This window comes from Meles meles, chromosome 1 (genome assembly GCF_922984935.1).
Source record: "Meles meles chromosome 1, mMelMel3.1 paternal haplotype, whole genome shotgun sequence".
Lineage (NCBI taxonomy): Eukaryota > Metazoa > Chordata > Mammalia > Carnivora > Mustelidae > Meles > Meles meles.
In genome coordinates, this window is record NC_060066.1 from 213,281,421 (window position 1) to 213,304,216 (window position 22,796).

Consider the following 22,796-nt stretch of genomic DNA (forward strand, 5'->3'; position numbering starts at 1 on the left):
GCTCCATCGTCACCATCCCCACCCCACCCCCATTATCCCCATCATCCCCATCACCACCATCATCAGCATCATCCCCATCACCCCCATCATTCCCATCACCATCCCCACCCCACCCCCATCATCCCCATCATCCCCATCACCATCATCATCACCACCACCATCCCCATCACCCCCATCATCCCCATCACCATCATCACCATCATCACCACCACCATCATCATCATCATCATCATCATCATCATCACCATCACCCCCATCATCCCCATCACCATCATCACCACCATCATCATCATCACCATCCCCACCCCCATCATCATCATCATCCCCATCACCATCATCATCATCATCATCATCCCCATCATCCCCATCACCATCATCACCACCACCATCATCATCACCATCCCCACCCCCATCATCATCATCATCCCCATCACCATCATCATCATCATCATCATCATCACCGCCAGCACCATCGGCACCATCATGCCCACCTCCCTCGTTACCAGCGTCACCACCGTCACCATCTCCCAGCATCCCTCGGAGGGCCTGCTCCTTCTCACAGCAGGGCAAACGGCTTGCAGCTGTTCAGGTTTTCCCCGGGCGGCTCCCAGCTCTCCTATAAATATGCTCCCGGGACCATGGCCTCCTCTGCCTGCCCCCTGGGGCCACTCAATCCGAATGCCCTGGGACGGTGTCTGCAGTGGGGAGGAATTATCTCTGCATAACGAAAGGGCTTGGCTGTGTAAACACAAGCGGCATCCTGGCTGCTGGGCACTGAACTCATGGTCTGTCTGGGGAGGCCGAGGGGCTGAAGGACAGACAGGGGCCAGGTGGCTGGGAGGCTGCGGCCCCTGGCGTGCGATGCCAGTCCCAGGACCACCGTGGTCTCAGCACGCACACCGAGTCCCCACCTGTGGCCGTTTCTGGCTGGGTGCCAGGCTCCAGGGGCTGCCCTGCCCTCCCTGGGGCACTGCCTGCAGTTCCGAGGGTGCCAGAATTGTGCCCTGGACCCGCGGGCGGGGAAGACACGCTGCGGAGAATCCCCGGGCGGGTAGCCAGTGTGGGGGGATGAAAGCAGGGAGTCTGAGGTGGGGGTGGCCTTTGTCTGCCCCAGGGAGCCCAGGCTTGGTCCCCTGGCTTCACCTGCGGGACCCAGAGCCCACGAGGTGGTGAGTGCAGGTCGGCTCCTCCGAGCGGGGCCTCTGGGAGTGGGCAGAAGGGGAGCCCAGAGAGCCATCCTGGCGGAGGACGTGACTTCGTGCCTGAACCTCGCCTCACAAAGAATGTGGGAACTCATCTGGGCGGTGGCATTTACCTCCCTCTACAGCTGAACCCAGGGCACGGATGCGGTGAGGGAGCCGGTGGTGACGCCGGCCTCCGACGTGTGGCGTGCTGGCTTCAGAGGACTGGGCGCACTAAGGAATCTTGGAGTCAGCCTGGGCCACGCAAGTGTGCCCGGGGCCCAGGGTGGTGGGGGGAGGGGGTGATGCCCTTTCACCAACATGTACAGGGACACCAACTTTTCCCTGGAGGACCAGGCACAGGCTGTCTGGCTTGGGAAGCAGGGAGGCCAGCGCAGCGCTGAGGACGCGAGAGTCCCCTCCACGATGGGTGCACCCCTCCTCTAAGGACGGTCCTATGCGTGGAGCAGGGTGCTAGGGACCATGGCCCAAAGTTTGGTTTCTGTCCTGAGGGCTCCCTGCTCCGGCCATTCTGAGTTGGGCGGCCACGTGCGGTCTGTGGGCTGCGCTTCCACGCCCCTTCCCAGCTTGGCAGGGGGCGCCTCTGACTGGGTGGCCGGGAGCTCCGGGTGCATTTCCTACCCTGCTCTGCTTTCTGGGAGAGTCCGCTGCACCGCAGGTCGCTGAGTGCTTGCTTCTGGTGTGTGTGCGTCTGAGGGCTGCGCTGGGGGGACAGGGCGGTGATGAGGCAGATGTGCCCTGTCCCCACAGGCACCTGGGTTGGGAGAGACCAGATGCCAGCAGCGGTGACCGCCGTGGTGTGCAGGGAGACCTACAGGATGCTGCAGGGGGGCTCCGGGAGCCAACACCGGCCGTGGGGGAGTGCAGCTCTGTGACCCCACCCAGCTCTGCCAACAAGGATTCCTCCCAGAGCCTCAGTTCCTTTTCTAGAAAATGTGGCCGCCGGACTACAGGGCCACAGGGTGAGGAGCCTGGGGGGACTTTCTGGAGGTCCACGGCCGGAGAAGTGATGCCAAGTGCAAGGAAGCCCCGAATCGGTCCAAGCGCCTGCTCCCACCGGGGCTGCTTCAGGGACCGGGGATTCTCCCTGAGCTGGGGTCAGAGGCCCTCTTGGCCCCTCGAAGGGCAGGCAGAAGGGCCCTTTGGCCTGTGATGTCCTTGCTTGCAGAGCCTGGGTGCGCGCCTGGGACTGCACCTGTTGCCCCTGTACCTCCTACTGCCCACACAGGTGGCCACCCAAGGACCCACACGGGCCTCCCATGGGGCCCAGCCAGGCCGTCAGCACCCAGAGAGCCCAGCCCGGCAGGTGGCTGGACCCCTCCAGCAGTTCCCTCGGTTACTGTGGTTACCGGGCTGCTGGAGTGGGGAGAACCCCTCTTTTCCTCAGCCCTCTCGGTGGCACCCTGTGGGCTTTGCCAGAACGTTCTAACCATGGGTGAGGCAGGGAGTGAGGGCCCGGCCCAGCACACCAGCTCTGGGAGTGTGTGTGTTCGGGAAGGCGGTGTGACTCTGGCAGCTGGGAAGCTCGGGGCTCCCTGAGGGATGCACGGGGCTGGGCCCGGGGGCTCGTGGGACCTGGTTGGCTTCCCTCTCCCCAAACTGCACGACTGACCCAGCTCAGCCCCACAGAGGAGGCAGGAAACCTCTCGTAAAGATGAGCAGCCCCCCCAGAAGCTTCCTCACTTGGCTTAGCGTCCTTCCCTGAGGCCGCCCAGGTACCCCTTGCTGTCTCTGCACTTTTTGCACGCAGTTCTCCCTGCCTGGAGCGCTGCCCGGTCCTCTCTCCCTCTGACACTTGCTGCGGCCCTGCCGGCTTCCCCTCTTCTCCTGAGCGCACGGGATGCACTCACAGGTGCTGCCTGCCTGGTCTGCAAGCACTTCTGCTGTGGCCGAGGGTGCACCTCTGTGCTCTGGGTGCCACGTCCCCCCACCCCCCCCCCGCCAACTGTGAGCTCATCTGCACCTCCCTGGGGCAGTGAAGGGATGGTGAGGTCCCCAGCACGGGCCACCCCTGCACAAAGCCAGGGGTGGGGTCGAGGCCTCCTCCGAGCAGCTCCAGACCCCCGGGCTGCAGCATCAGACCCACGATGCTTGGCGCATCTCATCTGAACAAATCCTTCTGTTAGGACAGTGGGTCCATGTCTCACGTCCCTCCACACCCCGGTGGCCTCTCTGAGACCCATCTTTCAGGATGAAGGGAAAGCACAGCGAGGTAGCATTCCCTGGTGCCTCCAAAGGGCCCTGGCCAGTCCCCAGACACCCCGGCTCCCTTTCCTCAATAGAGCGGGTGTAAACAGGGACGTGTCCGCTGCTGTGGGGAGTCAACATGTGCCTGTGGTCCTGCAGAAAGGAAGTGCTTGGCGGCTGGGGTTTGCAGTTCCCGTTCTGGGCATTGTGTGTCCTCTGCAGGAGCAAAGGGACAGAGATGGCTCCAGGCCTCTTGTCTCTGACACCTGAACACCTCCTGGCCAGGGAGACTAAAAATACCTTTTCACTGAGAGGGAAAGGCAATACCTCCTGGAGGGGGTGGAGGGGAGGGCGCCGCAGAGATGCGGGAGGGGGGACGCCGCAGGATAAGACTGGAGCGGCAGAGTCCGCCCCTCTGCGGAGTCCCAGCCTCCTCGGCACCCCATCACGCACGTGCCCAGACCGGCCGCATCCCCAGCCAAACCCCAGTCCCAGAGGACCGGCCACCAGTAACAACAGCGTCTTGCCACGCTTGTCAAGATAAAAGCACGAGTAGAGGTCTGAAGGTGAGAAGAGCCTAGCAGGTCGTTCCAGTGAAATGCGGCTTCCTCTGCTCCCCAGGATTGAGGGACCCCCCAGCGCAGCCCTCCTCATCAGACCCTCCAGCGATCAAAGCCTCCTCCTGCGCAGGCTTAAGGAGCAGCAGGAGCGGGGAGTAAACAGTAAACAGAACGAGCTGGGAAGTGTTTCTCAGAGTGGGGTTCCCCCGGACCGGTGCTGGTGGGAGACGGAGCTCGCTGAGCTGCTCTCCCGGACCCCTGGGAGACTGTTTCTGGGCACCAGTCCCTGTGGTGCTGGTGTGCGTGCCCCTGGCTCAGGACTGCCTGGCACGCCTAGGGCCCCTGGACCCCCCGGGCCTCCCTGCTCCCCGCGGAGCAGTCACACCGTAGGCACACCTGCCAGTGAAGATGTCAGAGTGTCAGAACGTCCCGGTTTGTGGCCTCTAGTCTTTTCCGACTCGCCTCCTTCTGGAAGGGGTGTGTGGGGGGTACTATTTCCAGAGAGCCCCTGCCGCCGCAGAGCGTTCAGGATACCAAGACTTCTAGATCCTTCTGCCCTTGGCTGCACGTGACAGCTTGTGGACATCAGGGCTGGTTTGCTCTGAAAGATCCCACGGCTGCCGAGGAGGGAACGGGAAGACATGCTGTGGCGAAGGAGGGGTGGGTGTGCTCAGAGGGGACCCTGTAGGCCCCTCCCTCCCCCGTCCGTGGGCCGCTGTGTGGGTCTGCAGGTGAGCAGTGGCCTGAGGTGATGGAGGACGGGGCGAGGCATGTCCCTCTAAGCACCAGGAGACTCTTCTCTGCAGACCAAAAGCCACAGGACCGTCCTCCCCACCCTCCACAAAGCAGGCGGCTGGGCCCTCCCAGGCGGTCCCCCAGGAACAGGCAGCCCATTCTGGTCCTGACATGATCATAAAGTCGCTCAAAAGGGGACCCAAGTCACTGTGTGAGCTTTCTGGGGAGCCCCCCTGGTCCGGGTAGGGTGCGCACTTGGGCTCAGTCCGTGACTGGAAGCGGCGGGTGAGGAGTTAGAAGGCACCGAGTGGGCACCCCCGGTGAGCCGGAAACTGTCCCCGGCGTTGGGCTCACATCGTCTCGATTTGCCCCTCCAGAAACAGGGAGGCACCAGAATGAAGCCAGGCGGCTGGGAAGGTGAGAGCCGGAGACGGAGGGAGACGCAGAGCTAACCCCCCACCACGCTCCGTGGGCCAGACTGGTGACCGAGGGCCCTGTGGACCAGACCTGGCGTGAGGCGCTGCTCATTTATAGCAGAAACCGGCCCGGTGATGACCAGTTTGCTGATCTGTCCTGAGCTCAGGGTGGGGGCCTGAGAAGAAAGGCGTGTCTGGTTTTCAGCCTCCACTTGTGGGAGAGACCCCAACCGAGGCCCAGCAGCCAGGGCCCAAGATGTCCCTCGGGGGAGATGCTCTGACTGCAGCACGGGTGTGAAGCTGAGGGAGACTGTCCCCCTCTGCTCCTTCCCTTGCCCCCGTCCCATTTTATCTGTGCCCCACGCGGCATCGAGAGCCAAGGCTGTATAAGTGCCCGTGCTGGAGTAAGAAAGGAGTCATGGGCAGCCTGCGAGGAGGGAGGTCAAGGAAGGCGAGGGCCAGGGACGCGGGCCAGGGTTGCAGGGCTCGGCTCTGCTGCGAGGGACCAACACAAGCCCACACGCACGCCTGAGGTCTTCAGGGTTAAGTACGTGACCATCTGGCAGAGCAGGAAAAGCTTCCTGAGACCCTGTCCTGCAGGGCTCTGAGTTAGAAAGCCAGGTGCATGGCCACGGAACGCCCTCACGCTGAGGGGCAGGGGGCCCAGAGTTCCTCCGGGGCAAACAGGGATGGGAAGGCCAGTAAGAAGACACAGCAGGGGCTCACGCTCACCAGCAGGGAGGCTCTCCCACCTGCCACGGGCAGGTGGAATGGAAAGCTTCGAGCCACCCCCACAGCTGACCCACCTGGCCTGGTGTGTGTTCTCTCCTGGCGGAGGCCCTGGTCTCTTTTCCTCCCCTGAGGTGGTTGAGCCAAGAGAGGACCACCTCTCCTACCGTCACCCCCGAGAGAGGGCATGGAGCGACCAGACAGCTGAGCGTGTTGGGCTTCCCTTCATGCAAATGGTGGATTTCTATGTCCCCTGGGAGCCAGGATTGAACCCTGATTGTCCTGTGCATCTGAGACCCATCTGTGAGTGTGTGTGCGGGGATGTCTGGTGTTTCCAGAGCATGGTGGGACAGAGAGTTGGTACCTGTCTCAGAGTTCCGGCACAGTAGGGACAGAAGGTGTCCTTAGGAGCTTGGGAGTCTCCATCATTCTCTCCACCACTCCGTGCCTCGGTTTCCCCATCCAGGCTACCCAGCCCACCTTGCAGGGTTACAAGGACCCATCCCGGAGCAAGGTTTAAAGTGCAAGCCCAGCAAGACCCAGTCTCTTCTCCCCTTGCATCTTGCCCAGTGTCTTGGCCCCTGCCATCTCTTTGGTGACATCTCTGGAAACATGGCACCCTTGCTCTGGGGACCTGCCAGGTTGGGCAGGTGGTATCACCAGCATTCTCTGTGCCTGATGGTATCCCCCACTCCCAACGGCTCCCCAGTGATGCAGACACACCCCCGGGCTCCGGTTTCCTCTGTGCCTGTCAGCAATGTTTCCAGAGTGGCCTTCCTGAAGGGCAGCCAAACCCGATGCTTGGGCACACGCACAGGGAGCCGGCATCCTCCAACCATGGGAGTCACAGACGTGACCTGCACTTCCATTAGTGGGATGCAAAGGGTCTATCTGGGATCTGCCCCTACCCCGAGTGACCTTGGAGAAGTCTCTGCCTCTGGGTTTCCATGGACTCCTTTGTTGGGGGGGGAGATGGCCAAAAGCTTTTGCCTCTTTGAGGTGAGATCCCCCCTCCGGCTACGAGGAGAGGGGATTCAGGGAGCACCGTGTCTCTGGCCCTAGACACCATCAGAGACGGTCTTCCCCAAACGCCGCCGGTAGCTGCCACTGTCCTGCCCTGTTATCCAGGGACTCCAGGAAACCACTCTTGGTCTGGGACCTCTGCTGACATGAAGGTCACTGAGACTTTTGTCAAACACTATGCACGTGCTGCTTTCAGCCAGAGTCCCCGGAAACGAAGCACGTTACGCGGCGAGGGGACCTTCCTTTGCCCGCGCTGTGCTGTCCAGTTGCCATGGGCCCGGGATCAACAAACAGGCTCAGAGGGCTCTTCTGAGCCCTCACCGGAAACTGCCAAACAAAACTTGTGCCACTAGCTTCCTCCTGAATCATTTGAGGTTTACAAGATCACCGAAAATGTAAATGCAAGAAAGAAAGCCAGCCCCGTGGGGTGAGGCCTCTCAAGCTGTCCCATCTACAGAGCTCGCTTGGCCCGCAGAACCCCAGCGCCCGCAGCCGGCCGTGACCCTTACAAGGCAAGAAGTGGTGCCCGTCTCTCTACACTTGGCGGTGTGCGATTGCGTTGGGGCCCACTTCCTCCCAACCAGGCTCCACATCCAGACCCAAAAGGGCTTTGAGCATGACATTTGGGTTTCCCATTTTTCATGATCCCCATCCCCATGGCCTGGCAGAGTCCCATGGGAGCCCAGCAGGGCATCCGGTGTCTGGCAACGGGGAGGGAAGGGAGACACACAAGCAGCTGGACCTGGTTTTATACAGGATGCCTCCCCAGCTTGCTCGCCAGGCAGGAACGTGCGGTAGCGCACACACCTTCAGTGCCACTGGGGCTGCGTATGGACCCGGAGTGTCTTAAAGGACGCAACCTGGGGAGCCAATGCCCTCTGGGCCCCCGCTGAGACAGCACTCGGGCAGGAGCCCAGGGATCGCACATGAGCCTGGCTCTGCAGGTGGACGCTTTTCCAAGCAACAATCAGGAGGGCAGATGGGGCCCCCCCCACGCGGGTCCCCGAGCCCTGCAATGTGTTAGGAGTGGGAGCTCGCTCTTGGCACTGGAAGGGGGATGGCATTTTTGAGGAGGAGGAGAAGTTGCAGGGAGAGGAGAAGCCCTGAAACAACAGACAGTGGGACAGCTGTGGCCTGAACCTGGTGTTCTTACTCCTGGGATGTGCATGTATTAATTTCCATAAATGCTAATAGTCCATTTCCCCAAGAGCTATTACTTATGTCACCTCCCCTTGGATGCGGTTCAACACAGGACAGACAAATGAAAGGGAGAGAAGGCAGCCCCCAACTGGCTGGGCCCCCGCTTCCACCTCTGTCCCCACCAGGCAACTCAGGTCCGTTTCTTAAGGTGGTCGTGGTAACCAGCTACCGGGTCAAGACCCCCAGCTTTCAGCCCCACAGCCCAGTCCTGTCATGCCAGGAAGCAAAGAAAGTTACCAACCCCAAAAATGCTGAATCACAAAGTGAGGTTGAGAAGGAAAGTGGGGGTGGGGTGGGGAGGGTGACAGTGGCCAGGAAGGAAGGCAGGAAAGGGTCCTAAGGGGTTTCCCACCTGGAGCCCCCTCGGATGCTCTAGGCAAAGCACAGTCCTCCATGGGATCCCCCAGTACAAATGCCAGGAGGAGCGGAGCCAGGGTGCGCCTGGGTGGGAGGGTGGCAAGGTGGGCAGGTACCGGGGCTGCGGCCACTGCAGCAGGAAGAGCGGTGCAGCTGCGGGGTCTCTGCGTCCTGCGGGAGCAGCAGCAGGTAGGGAGGCAGGGAGAGGAGAAGCTGACGATGGGGAAGGGGCCCAGGGACGGGGTTGGGTGGGGTTGGGTGTGTAGGTAGCCAGGGGGACTGGTGCAGGAAGGGACTGCCAAGGTCCTGGGGATCTGCAAGGCGGACGGAGAGCGTCCACAGGAGGGGATGCAGGGGCTGGGAGCAGAACGGATGGGAGGATGCGGGCCGCGATCAGGAGCAAGAGGCAGGACGAGCCTTCAGGAGGAACAAGGAGGCGAGATGGGGAGGTCCGTGACCAGACGCGCTCGGATGGGGCTGCGCAGAGGCCGGGAGAGGGGATGGGAAGGGGGGATGGGGGCAGGGGGAGGCGAGGCTGCGGGAAGGGGAGGTGGCGGAGATGGGGAAGGAGGCGCCGGGCCGAGGGGAGGGATGAAGTTTGGGGCAGGGGTCGGGGATGGGAGCTGAAAGGTCGGGCGGGATGGGGGAAGGGAGGTGGTGGAGGAGGAGGTGAGCCGGCTGGAGAGGAGGTGAGGACGGAGGCGGGCGCGGGGACGCGCCGGGGAAGAGGAGATGGAGAATCAGCGCGGGCCTCGCGGGCGCCCGCCGCCGCTCTCTCGGCGCACCGCGGTGGACGGCGCGGCCCGCGGGGTCCCCCTGCACTTACCTGGGGGGCTCCAGCTCCGAATCCTGTGCCCCGCTCCGGATCTTCCTTCCCGCCTTGCCCCGGCGACTTGAGCGCCCCCGAATCCCGCTCGCTCCGCCAGGTTCCGCCCGCAGCATCTTCACCTCGTGGGACGCCCGGGGCCACGCCTCTGCTAGCTTCTCATTGGTTGGCCTTCACGCCAGTCATATGCCAATTGGCTGAGGGGTCGCCGGCCATGCAAATCAGGACGGGCCCGCCGCCGCGCCGATTGGCTGGCGCCGCAGGAGCGGAGCCTCGGGGCTGGGGCTCCCATTGGTCCCGAGGCCCTGCCAACGACGCTGACGCGGGGCGGGTTCCCGGCCCCCGCGCGCGCAGCGCCGCCTGCCGAGGCTCCTCCCGCGGTGGCGGCGGGCGGGCGACCCTGGCCCGGTCCTCAACCCGCTCGGCCTGCGGCTCCGGCGAGTACCGGCCGGCGGGCGGGGCTCTGGGCCCGCGGTGGGGGCGCGTCCTCCACCTCGTCCTGAGCCTCGGCGGCCGGGGCGCGGCCGCGGTGCTGCCGCGGCGCCCGTCTCCTAGGTAACGCTGCCGGCGGCGGGAGGAACCACGCCGGCGGGCGCCGCGGGGGAGGGCGGGCGCGGCTCGGCGCGCGGGCGGCGGTGCGGGCCGGGGGCTCCCGGGGCCGGGGTGGGGTGCTCCGTGCGGCTCTCCGCGGGGGCCGGGGGCCGGCGTCCTTCGCTTCCCGCCCCCGGCTGGACGCTCGGTGCGGCCCGGGCTTCCCGTGGGCGTCGGGGGTCCTTGGGGCCCAGCCCGCGCCCTCTGCTGCCTCCCGGCTCAGACGGGCGCGGTGCGCACGGCCCCGGCTCTGGGGAGGCCCGGACGCTGGCCCTCCGCGCTCGGCGTCCCGCAGCGGGGGACCCTGCAGGGTGACTGTGCCCCGGCCGCGTCCTCGTCTCCGCCGGGCGCTGCTCCCGCCGGCGAGGCCCAGAGCCGCGGCCCAGCGGAGGCGGCGAGACTCCGGGCCTCCTGCGGGAGGCTCTGGCCGCCCTGCGTGTCCTGTCTGCCTCGGGCCCTCTCGCTGACTTCCTGACGGGCCTGGGGCTGGCCGCCTGGGCCGGTCCCGCAGCCCCAGTGCCCGGCTCTCCTGCGCGTTCCTTCCGGCCCAGAGGCCCCACCTGTGCGCGTCTCCAGGGCCTGTCTCCGGGGCAGACCGCCGCTCCCGTCTTCAGGGCTGCGCTGGCCCGAGATTGGGACTCGGGGCTCCGCTTCCAGCCCCGCGCGCGTCCCAGCTCCGCGCTGCACACCTCCCGGTCGCTCGCAGAGCTCGCAGCGCGGCCTCGCTGTGTGCTAACTTAAATCCTGTCTTTGCCTCACCCCAGATACCCTCCAGAGGGCAGGGAGTCCGTCTGCTGAGTTCAGGACGGTTTCTCCAGTGCCTCGCACCTGGTAGGTATGCAGAGAGGATTGCTTGAGTGAGGGCATTCCAGGCACTGCGTGATGACACCCCCAGGTGCTTCAGCAGCCCAGCCCTAGTTCTCTGCTTGCAAGGAAGCCCCCCACCCCCCAGCTCCTCATGGCTCTGGCCCCGCCCCTTCTCTGGGGAACCACTGTTGGTGAGATTTCCTCCTGGCTTCCGTCTTCAGTGCTGGGGTTCCCTGTTCTCTCCGCTCGCTGCCCCCACACCCCCAAAGGAGACAGAATTAGGCTTGTCTCCTTTGTGCAGCTCACATTCGCTCCCTTGTCTTTCCCCCACTGGATTTTTAGCTTCTTGAAGACCTGGTCTTTGGTGGTGGTCTCTGTCATTGTGGCCACTGGAACAGAAGAGATGTGCTGAGCAGGGCCCCTGGGAGACCTCACAGCCCCCCCCCCCCCCATCCTGTAGATGGGACACAGAAGCAGGGAGGGCAAGAGACTCCCCTGAAGTCTGAGGACTGCAAGGGTTAGCTGGGGCTCCTCAGCCTGTGTCCCGCTGCAGGCTCCGGGACCTCTCCTGGCTTTGATTGTAGTGGCTTTGAGGCCGGTCCTGACCAGCCGTGTGGCTTTGGCCTGGCCCTTTAACCCGAGTGTCGCTGACCTTGTCTGTGATACTCATCTACATGGTTGTTGGAATAATACGTGTGAAAAGGTCTGTGTGTGCCTGGCTTACAGTAGGGCTGTGAAAGCTGGTGCATTTTCTTGTCGTTTCTGCCCTGGAGAACCCTTTCTGTGGGCTCAAAGCAGGGAGCCCTCCCTGTTTTCTCTTCATTGTTCATCTAGCCCTGAAGGTCCTTCTGTCTTCCTGCTATAGCATTCTTAAGTCCTGCACAGTGTAATTTAATTATTTACTTAATCATTAAAAGATTTTCGCTGAGGACCGAGCCCTGACCTCACTGAGCTCCGTTTTGCAGGACAACAGCAGCGTGGAGCCTGAGGAAGCGCGGTGACTTTCTGTGACAGGATCCCTTGTCGGGGAGCAACTGGTGGGGGATGGGAGTGCTCACCCTGAGGAAGGGGCATTTGCTCTGTGTCCTAGAGGATGAGTGGGAATTTTCCAGGGGGACACGTGTGTGCCGAGGGGAACCGAGGGGGCGGGTGTGCAGGAGGAATGTAGCTGGGGCCGAGTGGGGCCAGAGTGGCTGGAGAGGGAAGGAGGGTCAGGTGGTAGTCAGGTAGGGGTTGGGAGAAAGAGCTCTGTGCCCACCTGTCTCCCACTCCCAAGAGCCTGTGTCTCAGGTGCCCTCTCCCTCTGTCGCCCACCTGGACTGTTGCTGCCTTCTTCCATGTGGCCGGCTCACCATTTCGGTTGGGTGGCTCTCCCTTTCGGAAGGGATGCCTTTCCTCCCAGTGTGCGTCCTACTGGTACAGCCTGGGGCCGTCCCGGGGATGTGTTTCCTCTGCCAGGCGGACTGGCGCGGAAGAAGTGCTCTTCAGCCTCTGCTGGCTACGTGTGGTAGCCAGGGGGAGGGACGGAGGTGCTGGGTGAGGAATCTGGGGCAAGCGAGCAAAGTCTGGAACGGCCTGCAAAGGAGACACGTCCTCCCGCTGGGAGAGCACCGCGGGCAGCGTGCCGAGGCCCCTTCCGAAGGTGATGCTTTGCCACAGTGCTCCTGAGACATGAAGGGCTTCTACAGAGGAAGTTTCAGTGCTTTTTTTTTTTTTTTTACAGATTTTATTTATTTGAGAGCGTGTATGTGAGCGAGAGAGCATAGCAGAGGGAGCAGCAGAGAGAGGGAGAAGCAGGCTCCCCACTGAGCAGGGAGCCTGATGTGGGGCTCGATCTCAAGACCTGGGGATCATGACTTGCACAGAAGGCAGACGCTTCACCCACTGACCCACGCAGGCGCCCCAGGAAGTTTCAGTCCTTAATGGCACTCTCTTTGTATGAATTAACCTCTCCATTTTATAATGAAAGTTAATAGGAAAACTTAAATCTCTTAAAAAATGCTTGGGAGCCAACGTTATTGAAACCTCAGTTTGATTTTATGAAAATTTATTGAGTTCTGATGGTGATCCAGGTGCCAAGGACACAGGAACGTAGATCCCCTTACGCTAGGGGTTGGCCAGTGGGCAGGTCTGCACGGGAGAGCTGGCAAGTGCTGTGACCACAGGAAGCCCAGGGAGCGGTGGGCCCAGCAGCTGGCCTCTGGAGCCTCCAAGATGCTCTCCTGGGCAGGGGGCCCTCCTGCCAGCGATCAGGCCTCTGCGCTGGCAAGCGGTAGCAGTGTGGACGTCTGGTGGCTTTTGTAACAACACCGCAAACTGGGTGGCTCAAAGCCCAGATTTATCCTCTTTCTGTTCTGGAGGGTCAGAAGCCCAAAATCAGTATCCCTGGGCTAAAGTCAAGGTGTGGGAGGGCCGTGTTCCTTCTGAAGGCTCTGGGGGAAAATCTGTCTCCTTGCCTTTTCTAGCCGGTCCTTGGCTTGCGGCCCCTCCCTCCTGCACTTTGTCTGCTTCGTGGTCACCCAACCTTTTCTCTGATCCTCTTGCCTCCCTCTTATAAGGACCCTGTGACTCCCTCAGGCCCATATATGTAATTCAGGCTACTTTCCCCCACCTTAAGGTCCTTCACTTCATCATGCTTCCATAGGCCCTTATGCCACGTGAGGTCCCACATTCACAGGTTCTGGGGATTGGGACGTAGACGTCTTTGGGGCTGTTACTTAGCCGGCGCGGAAAGCCTCCAAGGGCTTGTCTTGGCCCCTGCAGCTCTGCTCCAATGGGCGTGGGGGCTGCCTTCCATCAGCCTGTCTCCGTCTTCCATCAGCCTGTCTCCGCCTAGAGGTCTGGGTTCTGTTGGCAGGGCTCCCCACCCCGGTCGCCACCAGTCTCCCCTGGGCTGACTTTGACTTCAGGCTCTCCCTGGAGTGGCAGGGTAGCCCCTGGGGTTTCGGGCCGGCCTGGGCAGCTCCTGCCCTCCCAGCAGAGATAGCCTCGCCAGAGGGAACTGTGGCCGGACTCCCGGGGACGATGATGATTGGCACAGTTCGGGTCCCATGTTCATCACCAAGTGCCCTGCCCCAGATTGTGGGCAGCCTTCCCAGGGGCTTAAAACAAAGTTATCGAGCTGTTAAAAACAACAAAAAAGCAACGCATGTGTGCTCAGTGCTCACGTGGTGACGGTCCTGGTCTGGATGCTGCAGTGTAGGCCTGCCTGCTGGGACTGGGGGCTGGGGGTGGGGGGTGCTCCAGTGGGGGCAGGGCTCTGTGCCTGGGCGCCCTGGATGTGGGGGCTTTCCAGGCCAATCAAGCCCATGCTCTAGGGGCTCCCTCCGCTCCCCACACAGCCTGCAAGGGCGGAGGGTCCCGTCAGAAGAGCCTTTCTCAGACTTCGTGGTCTCCTGCCCCTTTACACTTTAAAAAGTTGCAAAGGACTCCAGAGACCTTTTGTTTACTTTAGTTATATCTGCCAGTATTTGCTGTATTGGAAATGAAGACTGAGAAGTGTTTGCAAGGTTGCTGCTCACGTGGGGATAACAGTAGACCTGTTACATGTTGGCGTGAAATGTTCTTTTTATGAAGACCACCTGTTTTCCAGAACAAAAAAATTAGCAGGAAGAGGGCTGATTTTACATTTTTGCAAGTTTCTGTAGCGTCTGGCATAGTAGACAGCTGGGTCTCATATAGGCTTATTTATTAATTTATTATTTTAAGATTTATTTATTTATTTGAGAGAGAGTTCACAAGCGTGGAGGGGAGGAGCAGAGGTGGGGAGAGAGTGAGAGAGAGAAACAGAGAATCCCAAGCACACTCCCCGCTGAGTGCGGAGCCTGACTTGGGGCTCGGTCCCATGACCCTGAGGTCAAGACCCAAGCCAAAACCAAGAGTCAGAGGCTGAACCTACGGAGCCACCCAGGCACCCCGGGGCTTGTGTCTAATGTGTTGACAAAGTTGTTGTTGACATATTTGAAAGAAACTCAGTGTCACCCCGAGAAGGGAAGAGTGTCCTAGGGAACTGTGGACGTTCTCCTGCCGCACCTCCCCCACACGCCGCAGTGGTGGTTTCTTAAAGGTCCGCGCGGTGTGGGCTTGGGCACCCTGCCAGGGAGCGTGCCCTGGTTAGCGCCCTTCGGTCTGTCCTGCACTGTGGCTGGATCTTTTGCTCACACGGGCCTCTCTGTCATGATACATCGCTTGCCTGGAAAATACTGCCTCTGAGACATGCGGACCTTCCGGATTCTTGCACATTTAATCTTGCGGTCTCCATAGGTGGAATCGTCGCCATCCCCATCCATCGCCAGGCACATGTTTAAGGAGGAGGAAGCTGTCAGGTTCGCAGCAGAGGATACAGAGTTTCCCAGTTCTGAGTTTGTCCACAAGCCCCATTCTTAGTACCAGTTTTCCTGGAAGTGACAGACTCATTCAGTCAATGTTTGAGGAACCGTCTGCGTAGTGCCTGACTGGGAATAAGCCTGGTCCGTCCCTCAGTGGCTCTTTTAGTAAAGGTTATGGTGTTGCTGGCCAGTGGGGGACGTGCGCCAGGGATGCTCGTGGCAGCCGTGCGTGCTGTGTCCCTTCTCGTCCCAGAGTGACAAGGGTCAGGATGTAATACAACGGGCTCGGGGTGGGGGGGGCCCGGCTGCTGCGCCGCACTTGCCTTGGCTGCATCGGCGCAAATGCCCGTGCACTGAGAAAGGCAAAGCGCATCTGAATATTATGAAAATGGCTTTGACCTTGTGGAGCCCTGGACAAGCCCAGGGAGCTGCAGGGGCGGGGGACCCCATTTAAGGAGCCACTGTCTTGGGAGATGAAGTCTCCCTATCTTGTGTGTCGTTTTAATGCACAGAATTCAGGTTCTTATCAGAGCCCAGAGCTTAAGATTCAGGGTCAGCTGACAAGAGGCCAGAGAACAGGGAAGGTCCTGATCTCTTGACTGGCTGGAAGGCGGGTGGCGTCCTTAGTGAGCCAGGTCACCCAGAAGCCCACAACATGCAAAATCTGTCCCAAACTGGCTTTGGCAACAAAAGGCTGTTTGTGTGGCGGAGCCGGAGCCGTCCTGGGTGGCTTCAGGGTGTCCTTGAGCCAGGGCTCCATCTGAGGCACCTAGACCCATTGGCCCTTGCTTTGCTTTGGCTCTGCTTGCTTTCCTCCTGTGTGTCTCAAGGAAGCTGCTCCTATGGAGGCTCCTGACAGCTCCATATTGATGATCTTTCTACCCTGAGGGCGGCAGAGAAGAATATTTCCTTCTCTCAGAGCCAGCGGATGCTGTGAGATGTGCATCTCCTTGGCTCTGACTGGGTCATGCTTCCAGGTCCCTTCTACGATAATGGCCCTAGTTCCCAAGGCCTGGCACTGTTGTGTAGTGCTCAGCCTTCACAACTGTACAGAGCAGCCTTGCATGTGCCTATCTCTTTGCCAGTTAATGAGGCCGGTGTAGTCTTGCTATAGTTGGCTCCTGAGAGCAGGGACCGAGGGGATCTGGAGCCAGAGGGGCCTGTTTGCCAGGGGAGGGCAGCGCAGGTCCCAGTCTGTTGCACTGGGGACCGGAGGGTGGAATTGCGAAGTGTGGGTTTTCGGTTGGTGGTTCCTCTGGGATGCAGGGGGAGGGAGGAACCTTCCAGGATCGCTCTGAGCGTTGTGGCCTTTATAACTCTTTGATTTATTCGAACACAGATTGTGCAGGTAGTCCGGGAGGCCCAGGAGACCCTCAGACCGGCAGAATGAATGACTGGCTCAGGGTTTGTGACCAAAACGTGCTGGTCCCTCCCCACCCACAGAGAGCACGCCAGCCTTTAAAGGAATCGACAGCGTTTCAGTGTGTCCTGAAGTGGCTTGACGGGCCACTGAGGAAGCAGGTAAAGGAATTTGCTGTTTATTGTCCTGTGCCTGTTGCCACTGCTCTCCGCTGAGGGGTATTGATTTTCGCCTACTCGAGTCCTGCCACTGAATCCACTACCTCGGGCCTTGGCAGTGTCTGGACGCCAAGTGGCCCGTCAGCGCAGAGAACACGCGATTCAGCGACTCGGTCAGCACTTCCGACACTGGTTAAGGTTTCTCTCGCCCACAGTAGAGCCATTTTACAGTCCAGGTGATCGGATTTCCTGCGGCGTTTCTGAGCAAGGTTTGCAGGAGGTGGGCCCGTGCCCGACTCGACACGGCCTGCTCGCAGCCCGGCGGCTGGAAGTGCGGGGGCAGAGCTCTGGGTATATCCTGGCGGAAGCCGTGTGCCTGGAGGTCCCACAGTCTTGGGCACACTCAGGCCCTTGCTCTGGGGCTCTGTGTCCGTCTGTGTCCGTCAAGGGCAGGGGAGCTGCTGGATAAGCACCACTATAAGTGGATAAGTCACTAGATGGTTCTAGGGAGACCCAGTGGGAGGCCTGAGAAGGAGCCAGACCTGCCAATGGGAACATGTGACTTGGTTAAGGGTTTGGCCTGGCCAGGCCCTGTCCTCCCCTGCGGATGGTAGTGTGGTTCTCCGTGTGTTCACGGTCGTTGGGGTGCTGGATCTGTAAGGGCTCACTTTTAGGAAACCCCTCACGCCCTACAGCGTTCACTTCCAAGCCCCCCAGTCCAGGGCCTGCCGTGTGTTGGCGCCGTGTTCGCCCTGTGGCGGCTGCCTTCCTCCTGCTTTACTGCCGGCACTTTCCCGTGCAGCCGCTGCCTCCGTGCCGCAGCCCTTGGAGGCGGGAGGCATCACGCCCGCACTTCACAGCGGGAGAGAGTCTGAGAGGGGCAGCCGGCGGCGTGGGGTGCCCTGCTCTGGGCGGCCAGCTGGGCTCCGGCCCCGGGCAGACCGCACCAGCGGCCTCCCTGCCGTGGAGTAGCTCACAGCACAGTGGACAGCACCGTCCTCTCCCCTAGGAATTCTCGGAAGGAAATTTGGTTTATTGTCCCATTTAATGTCATTTGTTTGTTTGCATTTAGTTTTGAAAAGGTAATTATCATTGTTCAAAATTCGCTAGGGTACACGAGGAAAGTGTGTCGTTCCACGGCGTCCGTATGGCACCTGTGTCCCTTGCAAGACATAGCCAACGTGACCTCTTTCTTGGTGTAACTTCCCAGAAACTCTAAGCAAATATAGCAGATAAATGTACTTGTATTATCTTGCTTAAAAGAAAAGTATTCGCAGCGGTATGTTCTGTAGACTGTTCACGTCATCACACGAGGAGTCTCACTCTCTCCTTCGACATCGTCGTGTTTCTCTGTCTGGATGAACCGGCATTGATTGATCCACAGGCTGACTGGGGAGCACGGACTTTATTCTGGTCACTTGCTCTCCCAGACGCTGCCGCAGCGAGGACCTTCACTTACGCATACGTGCACGTGTGTCTGTGGCATCATGCCTACCGGGGGAATTCCCGACTCGGAGTTATGTGTCAGAAGTTACTGTTTCAGACCCGATTATCGGTTGTTTCTAAGAAACCATGCTTTACACAGAAAGACAGGAACTGTACGTGGGAAGGTAAGAGGATGGAGACAAGGTAGGCCACGCAAACCCAGTAGGGAGCCTCTGCTGCGCTGACGTCTGACGAGGTCGGTTTCGCGGTGAGGGGTATTAGCAGACAGAGCGGCGTTTCCTAAGGATGACGGCCGGCGGGCAGGTAGATGGGCATGCGGCACCGCTGTCGACGCCTGCGAGACCACCCCGGGGTCTGACTCGTGGGGACGGCTCACGGGATTCCGCGCAGAGTCATTCTCACAGGAAAGAGTTACTACAGTGAAAGGACGCAGAGTAGGATCCGCCCTGGGAAAGGGATATGGGGGGACGTGGGTGGGGAGATAGGCACGTGCTTCAGGGGTCCTCTGCCAGCGGGACCCCACAAGACACATTCAGTTCCCCCAGCAGAGTTGGGACAACACGTGTGAAATGTTCCCGCCAAGCAAGCTCGTTAGAGACTCAGTGGCCATAGGGTTTTGAGCACTGCTCAGGTGGCTGTCGTCTGCCTAGCATGTTCCCAAACTCCAGACTCCCAGCAACAAAGCAGCTGGTGAGCACAAACCACTTTGTACCGTTTTGGCACAGGGTGCCGTTGTCAGTAGGGTGATGGGAAACTTCCTGAACGCTAAGCCCAGTCTCCAGCTAAGGGACGGCCTCGTCCACTGGCCTTTCAGAGTGTCACGGTTGGGCCGGCTGAGATTGCTGTTCTGCACAGAACCCCTGGTGACGCAGCTTCCAAACTCGGGAAGCAGAACTGGGTAGAGCTAAAGGGAGCTCCGTTCGGATTCACCATCGCATTGGAGACTTTCAACCCTCCTCTCTCAGTGATTGATAGAGCAAATAAACCGAAAAACCCAAAAGGGTTTGGAAGATCTAAACACCATCCACCACCTTGACCCGACTGTCATCTCTAAAACACCATAACCAACACATAGAATGCACGCGCTTCTCAGGTGCGCGTGGAGCATTCCCCAAGACAGACTGTGCTGGGCCATGAAGGTAAGTCTCAGTGCGTTCAAAAAGATTGTTATTTATGAGTGCATATATGTGTATGTATGTATATATATGTGTGTGTGTATATATATATATGGTATTAAATTAGAAATCAACCTAGATACCTAGAAAATCCTCAAATAGCAGGAAATTAAACAACATACTACCAACTAACTCGTGGGCCAAAGAAGTCTTCAAAGAGAAGTTAGAAAATAATTTGAACTGAGTAATGGAAGAATGAACCAAAATTTATGAGATGCAAGTAATTTAGTCCTTAGAGGGAAACTTACAGCTTTACAGGACTGTAAGAGGAGAAGAAAGGTATAAAATCAGTGACCACTGTGTCCTTCCTAAGAATCTACATGAAAAGAACAAGTTAAACCCAAAGAGAATAGAAGAAGGAAGTGGTAGATTTCTGCCCATTTAGCAGAAATCAGTAAAGAAAGGGCAAATAGGGGCGCCTGGGTGGCTCAGCGGGTTAAAGCCTCTGCCTTCAGCTCAGGTCATGATCCCAGGGTCCTGGGATCGAGCCCCGCATCGGGCTCTCTGCTTGGCTGGGAGCCTGCTTCCTCCTCTCTCTCTCTCTGCCTGCCTCTCTGCCTACTTGTAATCTCTATCTGTCAAATAAATAAATCTTTAAAAAAAAAAAAAAAGGGCAAATAATAGAGAAAATCAGCAAAGCTAAAAGTTGATTCTTTGAAAAGATTAATAAGGTTGATAAACTCCAAGACTGATCATGCAAACAGAGTGAGAAAATACGGGTTGCTAATATTAGGAAGGGAAGAAGGAGCGTTGCTGTATATCCTATAGATGTTAAGAAGATAGTTGGGGGATATTATGAATAACTTGTGTGCTAACAAGTTTGATAACTTAGTTGAAATGGGGAAATTTTTTGAAAAGCATGACTTACCAAAAGTGACACTAATAGAAATGGAAAAGAGAAAAAGTCCTGTGTTAAAGAAATGGACTTCATAATTAAACAGCTTCCTACAAAGAAACTCCAGACTTAGATGACTTCATTGTTGGGTTCTGTGAAGTATTAAAGGAAGAAATAATATGAATTTTAGGTAAACTCAGAAAACTGGAGGAGAGAATGCTTCCCAGCTCTTTTTTTGAGGCTGCCATAACCAATATCCAGATCAGGAAAGGACTTCACAGGAAAAGTACATATTGCCGTCCCTTGTGAATATTAATATAAAAATCCTTGAAATATTAGGACATCACATCTAGTGATAGACATAAAGGGTAGCACCTCATGGTCAGGGTTTAACACAGGAACCCAGAGTTTTACAGGGTTTGTAGCCGACTCTTGAACAACATGGAAGTTAGGGGCACTGTCAGAAATCCACATGTAACTTTTGACTCCCCCAAAACTTAACAATAATAGCCTGCTGTTGACCGGAAGCCTTCTCGAGAACGTAAATGGTTGATGGACACGTGTTTTGTGTGCTATGTGTATTGTAGCCTGTGTTCTTACAGTAGCGTCAGCTAGAGGGAGCAAAATTCTTTTTTTTTTTTTAAAGAATTTATTTATTTGACAGACAGAGATCACAAGTAGGCAGAGAGGCAGGCAGAGAGAGGAAGCAGGCTCCCCGCTGAGCAGAGAGCCCTATACGAGGCTCGATCCCAGGACCCTGAGATCATGACCTGAGCTGATGGCAGAGGCTTAACCCACTGAGCCACCCAGGTGCCCCTAGAGGGAACAAAATTCTATTAAAATCGCAAGGGAGAGAAAACACATCTTCAGTCTGGTACTGTGTTCGTCAAAACCAGACCAAACCAAGCCGCACGTAAGTGGACCTTTGCAGTTCAAACCCGTGCTGTTCTAGGGTCCGCTGTGCCCACAAGGATCAGTGAAAAGTTAACATTTAAAAGAAGACCAAGTAGGGGGGAAGAAAAGACCAAGTAATAAACATATGAAACAAGTGTAGTCTTACAAAATTAGTATGATTTTAGTTATTTTGAGAATGGACAGCTTTAGATGATAGCACCCTTCCCTGTGAAAGGAATTGGCTAAAAATATGTGCTTTTGAACGCAGGACATTTTCTTAATAATTTTCGTATGTCTTTTTGGCTGCCCCATTTACCATTTTCACTGAGTTGAATCTTTACCGTGGATATTGATCGCATTTCTTCACTTTGGAATGACTGTTCCAGTCCAGTTTGGTGTTTCCTGGGGACCATTGTGTGGTTGGCGCTGTGTGGGGGACACGCATGACTGTCCCATATTCAGTCTTCACATGGCAGCAGAGACTATTTAGAAACTTACCTGAATAGAAATGGGTACAAAGTCGCATCAAGATGGAGGAGTGGTTAGGGTCTGGAGTTCTGGGAAGAAGTCTAGGTCAGTAAGAAAGTTTTGGAACTTAGCAGATCCTGGCCAGTATTTACCTCTCTGAGAGCATAGTGAGAAGCAGGAGCAGGGGGAGGAGGAGCGGGTGGGGGTGGGGGTGGGGGGCGTCTGGAAGAGGAGGAGGCAGGGAGGAGGAGGAGGAGGGAGAGGGGGAGAAGGGGGAGGAGAGGGAGGGAGGAAGAGGGAGGGAGGAGGGAGAGGGGAAGGAAGAGGAGGAGAGAAGAGAGAAGAGGAGAGAAGGAGGAGGGGGAGGAGGAGAGACATGCAGAGGAGGAGGGGAGGGAAGAGGAGGGGTGGGAGCAGGGGGAGGAGGGAGGAGGAGGAGGAGGGGGGAGGGAGGAGAGAGGAGGAGGGGAGGAAGAGGGGGGAGAGGAGGAGGGAAGGGGGGAGGAAGAATGGGGATGAGGAGGAGGAGAAAGAAGCCCGTGGAAGCACCCTGGGGAGGACCAGCAGTGAGGGGAGGCTTAGGACCAGGCCCCTTGGCCGTGAGTTCCCGAGTACCCACATGGGCCAAGTCTGGTTCTGGGCCCTGAGGACGGAGCAGGGATGGAGCAGGTTCTGGGCTCTTGTCCTCCCAGAGCTCACACAGTTGGGCGACAGAGAACTGGGTGAACCCTGGGGAAATGGAAAGCAGGGTCAGAGGACGGGAGGGGCTTCTAGATGGCAGTGGTCAAGGAAGGCAGGGGAGGGAGCACAGGCGGGAGAGGGTCCTGAGAAGAGGTAGACTAGGAGGGGTGTGGGCGGAGAGGCAGCCTGTGTGCGAAGGCCCACGTGTGGGGCGGCCGCGCAGCTCCATGACTGAAACTGGGCCCTGAGGCCTCCTCCAGGCCTGTCGGCCGTCTTCCTTGCCTCCATACCCGACACCACCTTGCCTCCAGCAGCCCCACACAGACAGCAGGCCGTCATCCTTCCCTAGGGTCATGGGAGCAGCACTAGCCCTGGGCAAGGCCTGGGCACTCCGAAGCGGCCACCCCCGCCCCCTGCCCCGCTTCTGTCCCTCCCCTCCCCCGTCCAGCCCATCAGCCGCCCCCCCCCACCTCCTTGGGCTGGCTGGAGGGGGTGTATGGTGCCCACCCGGGGACTTGTGAGAGGCCCCCCTCTGACTTACGGGGCACACCCGCCCCTCCCTCTTCCCCTCCCAGTTGCTAGTCACACTGGCCGGCGTGGGATTTTGTGTTCAGGGCCCGCGAGGGCAAGAGGGAGAGAACAATTCCTTACCGTTCCTGGGAGGTCAGGGTATGCCAGACAGCATAGGGCCACGTGGGTTTGGTTGGGAGGTGGAGCGGCTGGGGAGACGACGCCCGAGAGCATGGTGTGAATCATCCCAGTGGCTGCTGGGAGTCTGAGAGCCAGGTAGAGGGCGGATGGGAGTTTGGACTCTGGTT

At 58.6% G+C, this 22,796-nt stretch overlaps 2 protein-coding genes across 11 annotated transcripts in view; one reads left to right on the forward strand and one right to left on the reverse strand.

The window, feature by feature from the left end:
* The window catches only part of KCNAB2 (potassium voltage-gated channel subfamily A regulatory beta subunit 2), an 83,257-nt gene extending 73,915 nt beyond the window's left edge, over nt 1-9,342 (reverse strand). For all 4 annotated transcript variants that reach the window (XM_046013737.1, XM_046013721.1, XM_046013728.1 and 1 more), the window contains exon 1: nt 9,236-9,342. The gene's annotated coding sequence lies outside the window, so the exon portion shown is untranslated. The remainder of the gene's footprint in view (nt 1-9,235) is intronic.
* A 279-nt stretch (nt 9,343-9,621) lies between these two features.
* Nucleotides 9,622-22,796, forward strand: part of NPHP4 (nephrocystin 4) — a 109,514-nt gene continuing 96,339 nt past the window's right edge. For 4 of the 7 annotated variants that reach the window (XM_046000517.1, XM_046000555.1, XM_046000547.1 and 1 more), the window contains exons 1-3: nt 9,622-9,790; nt 10,591-10,657; nt 16,301-16,482. In XM_046000517.1, coding sequence (XP_045856473.1) covers nt 16,348-16,482 — 135 coding nt within the window. In that variant the 5' untranslated portion in view covers nt 9,622-9,790; nt 10,591-10,657; nt 16,301-16,347. Of the gene's footprint in view, nt 9,791-10,590; nt 10,662-14,896; nt 14,959-16,300; nt 16,483-22,796 lie in introns of all 7 variants that reach the window. The other 3 variants (XM_046000529.1, XM_046000525.1, XM_046000539.1) reach the window with 3 other exon arrangements.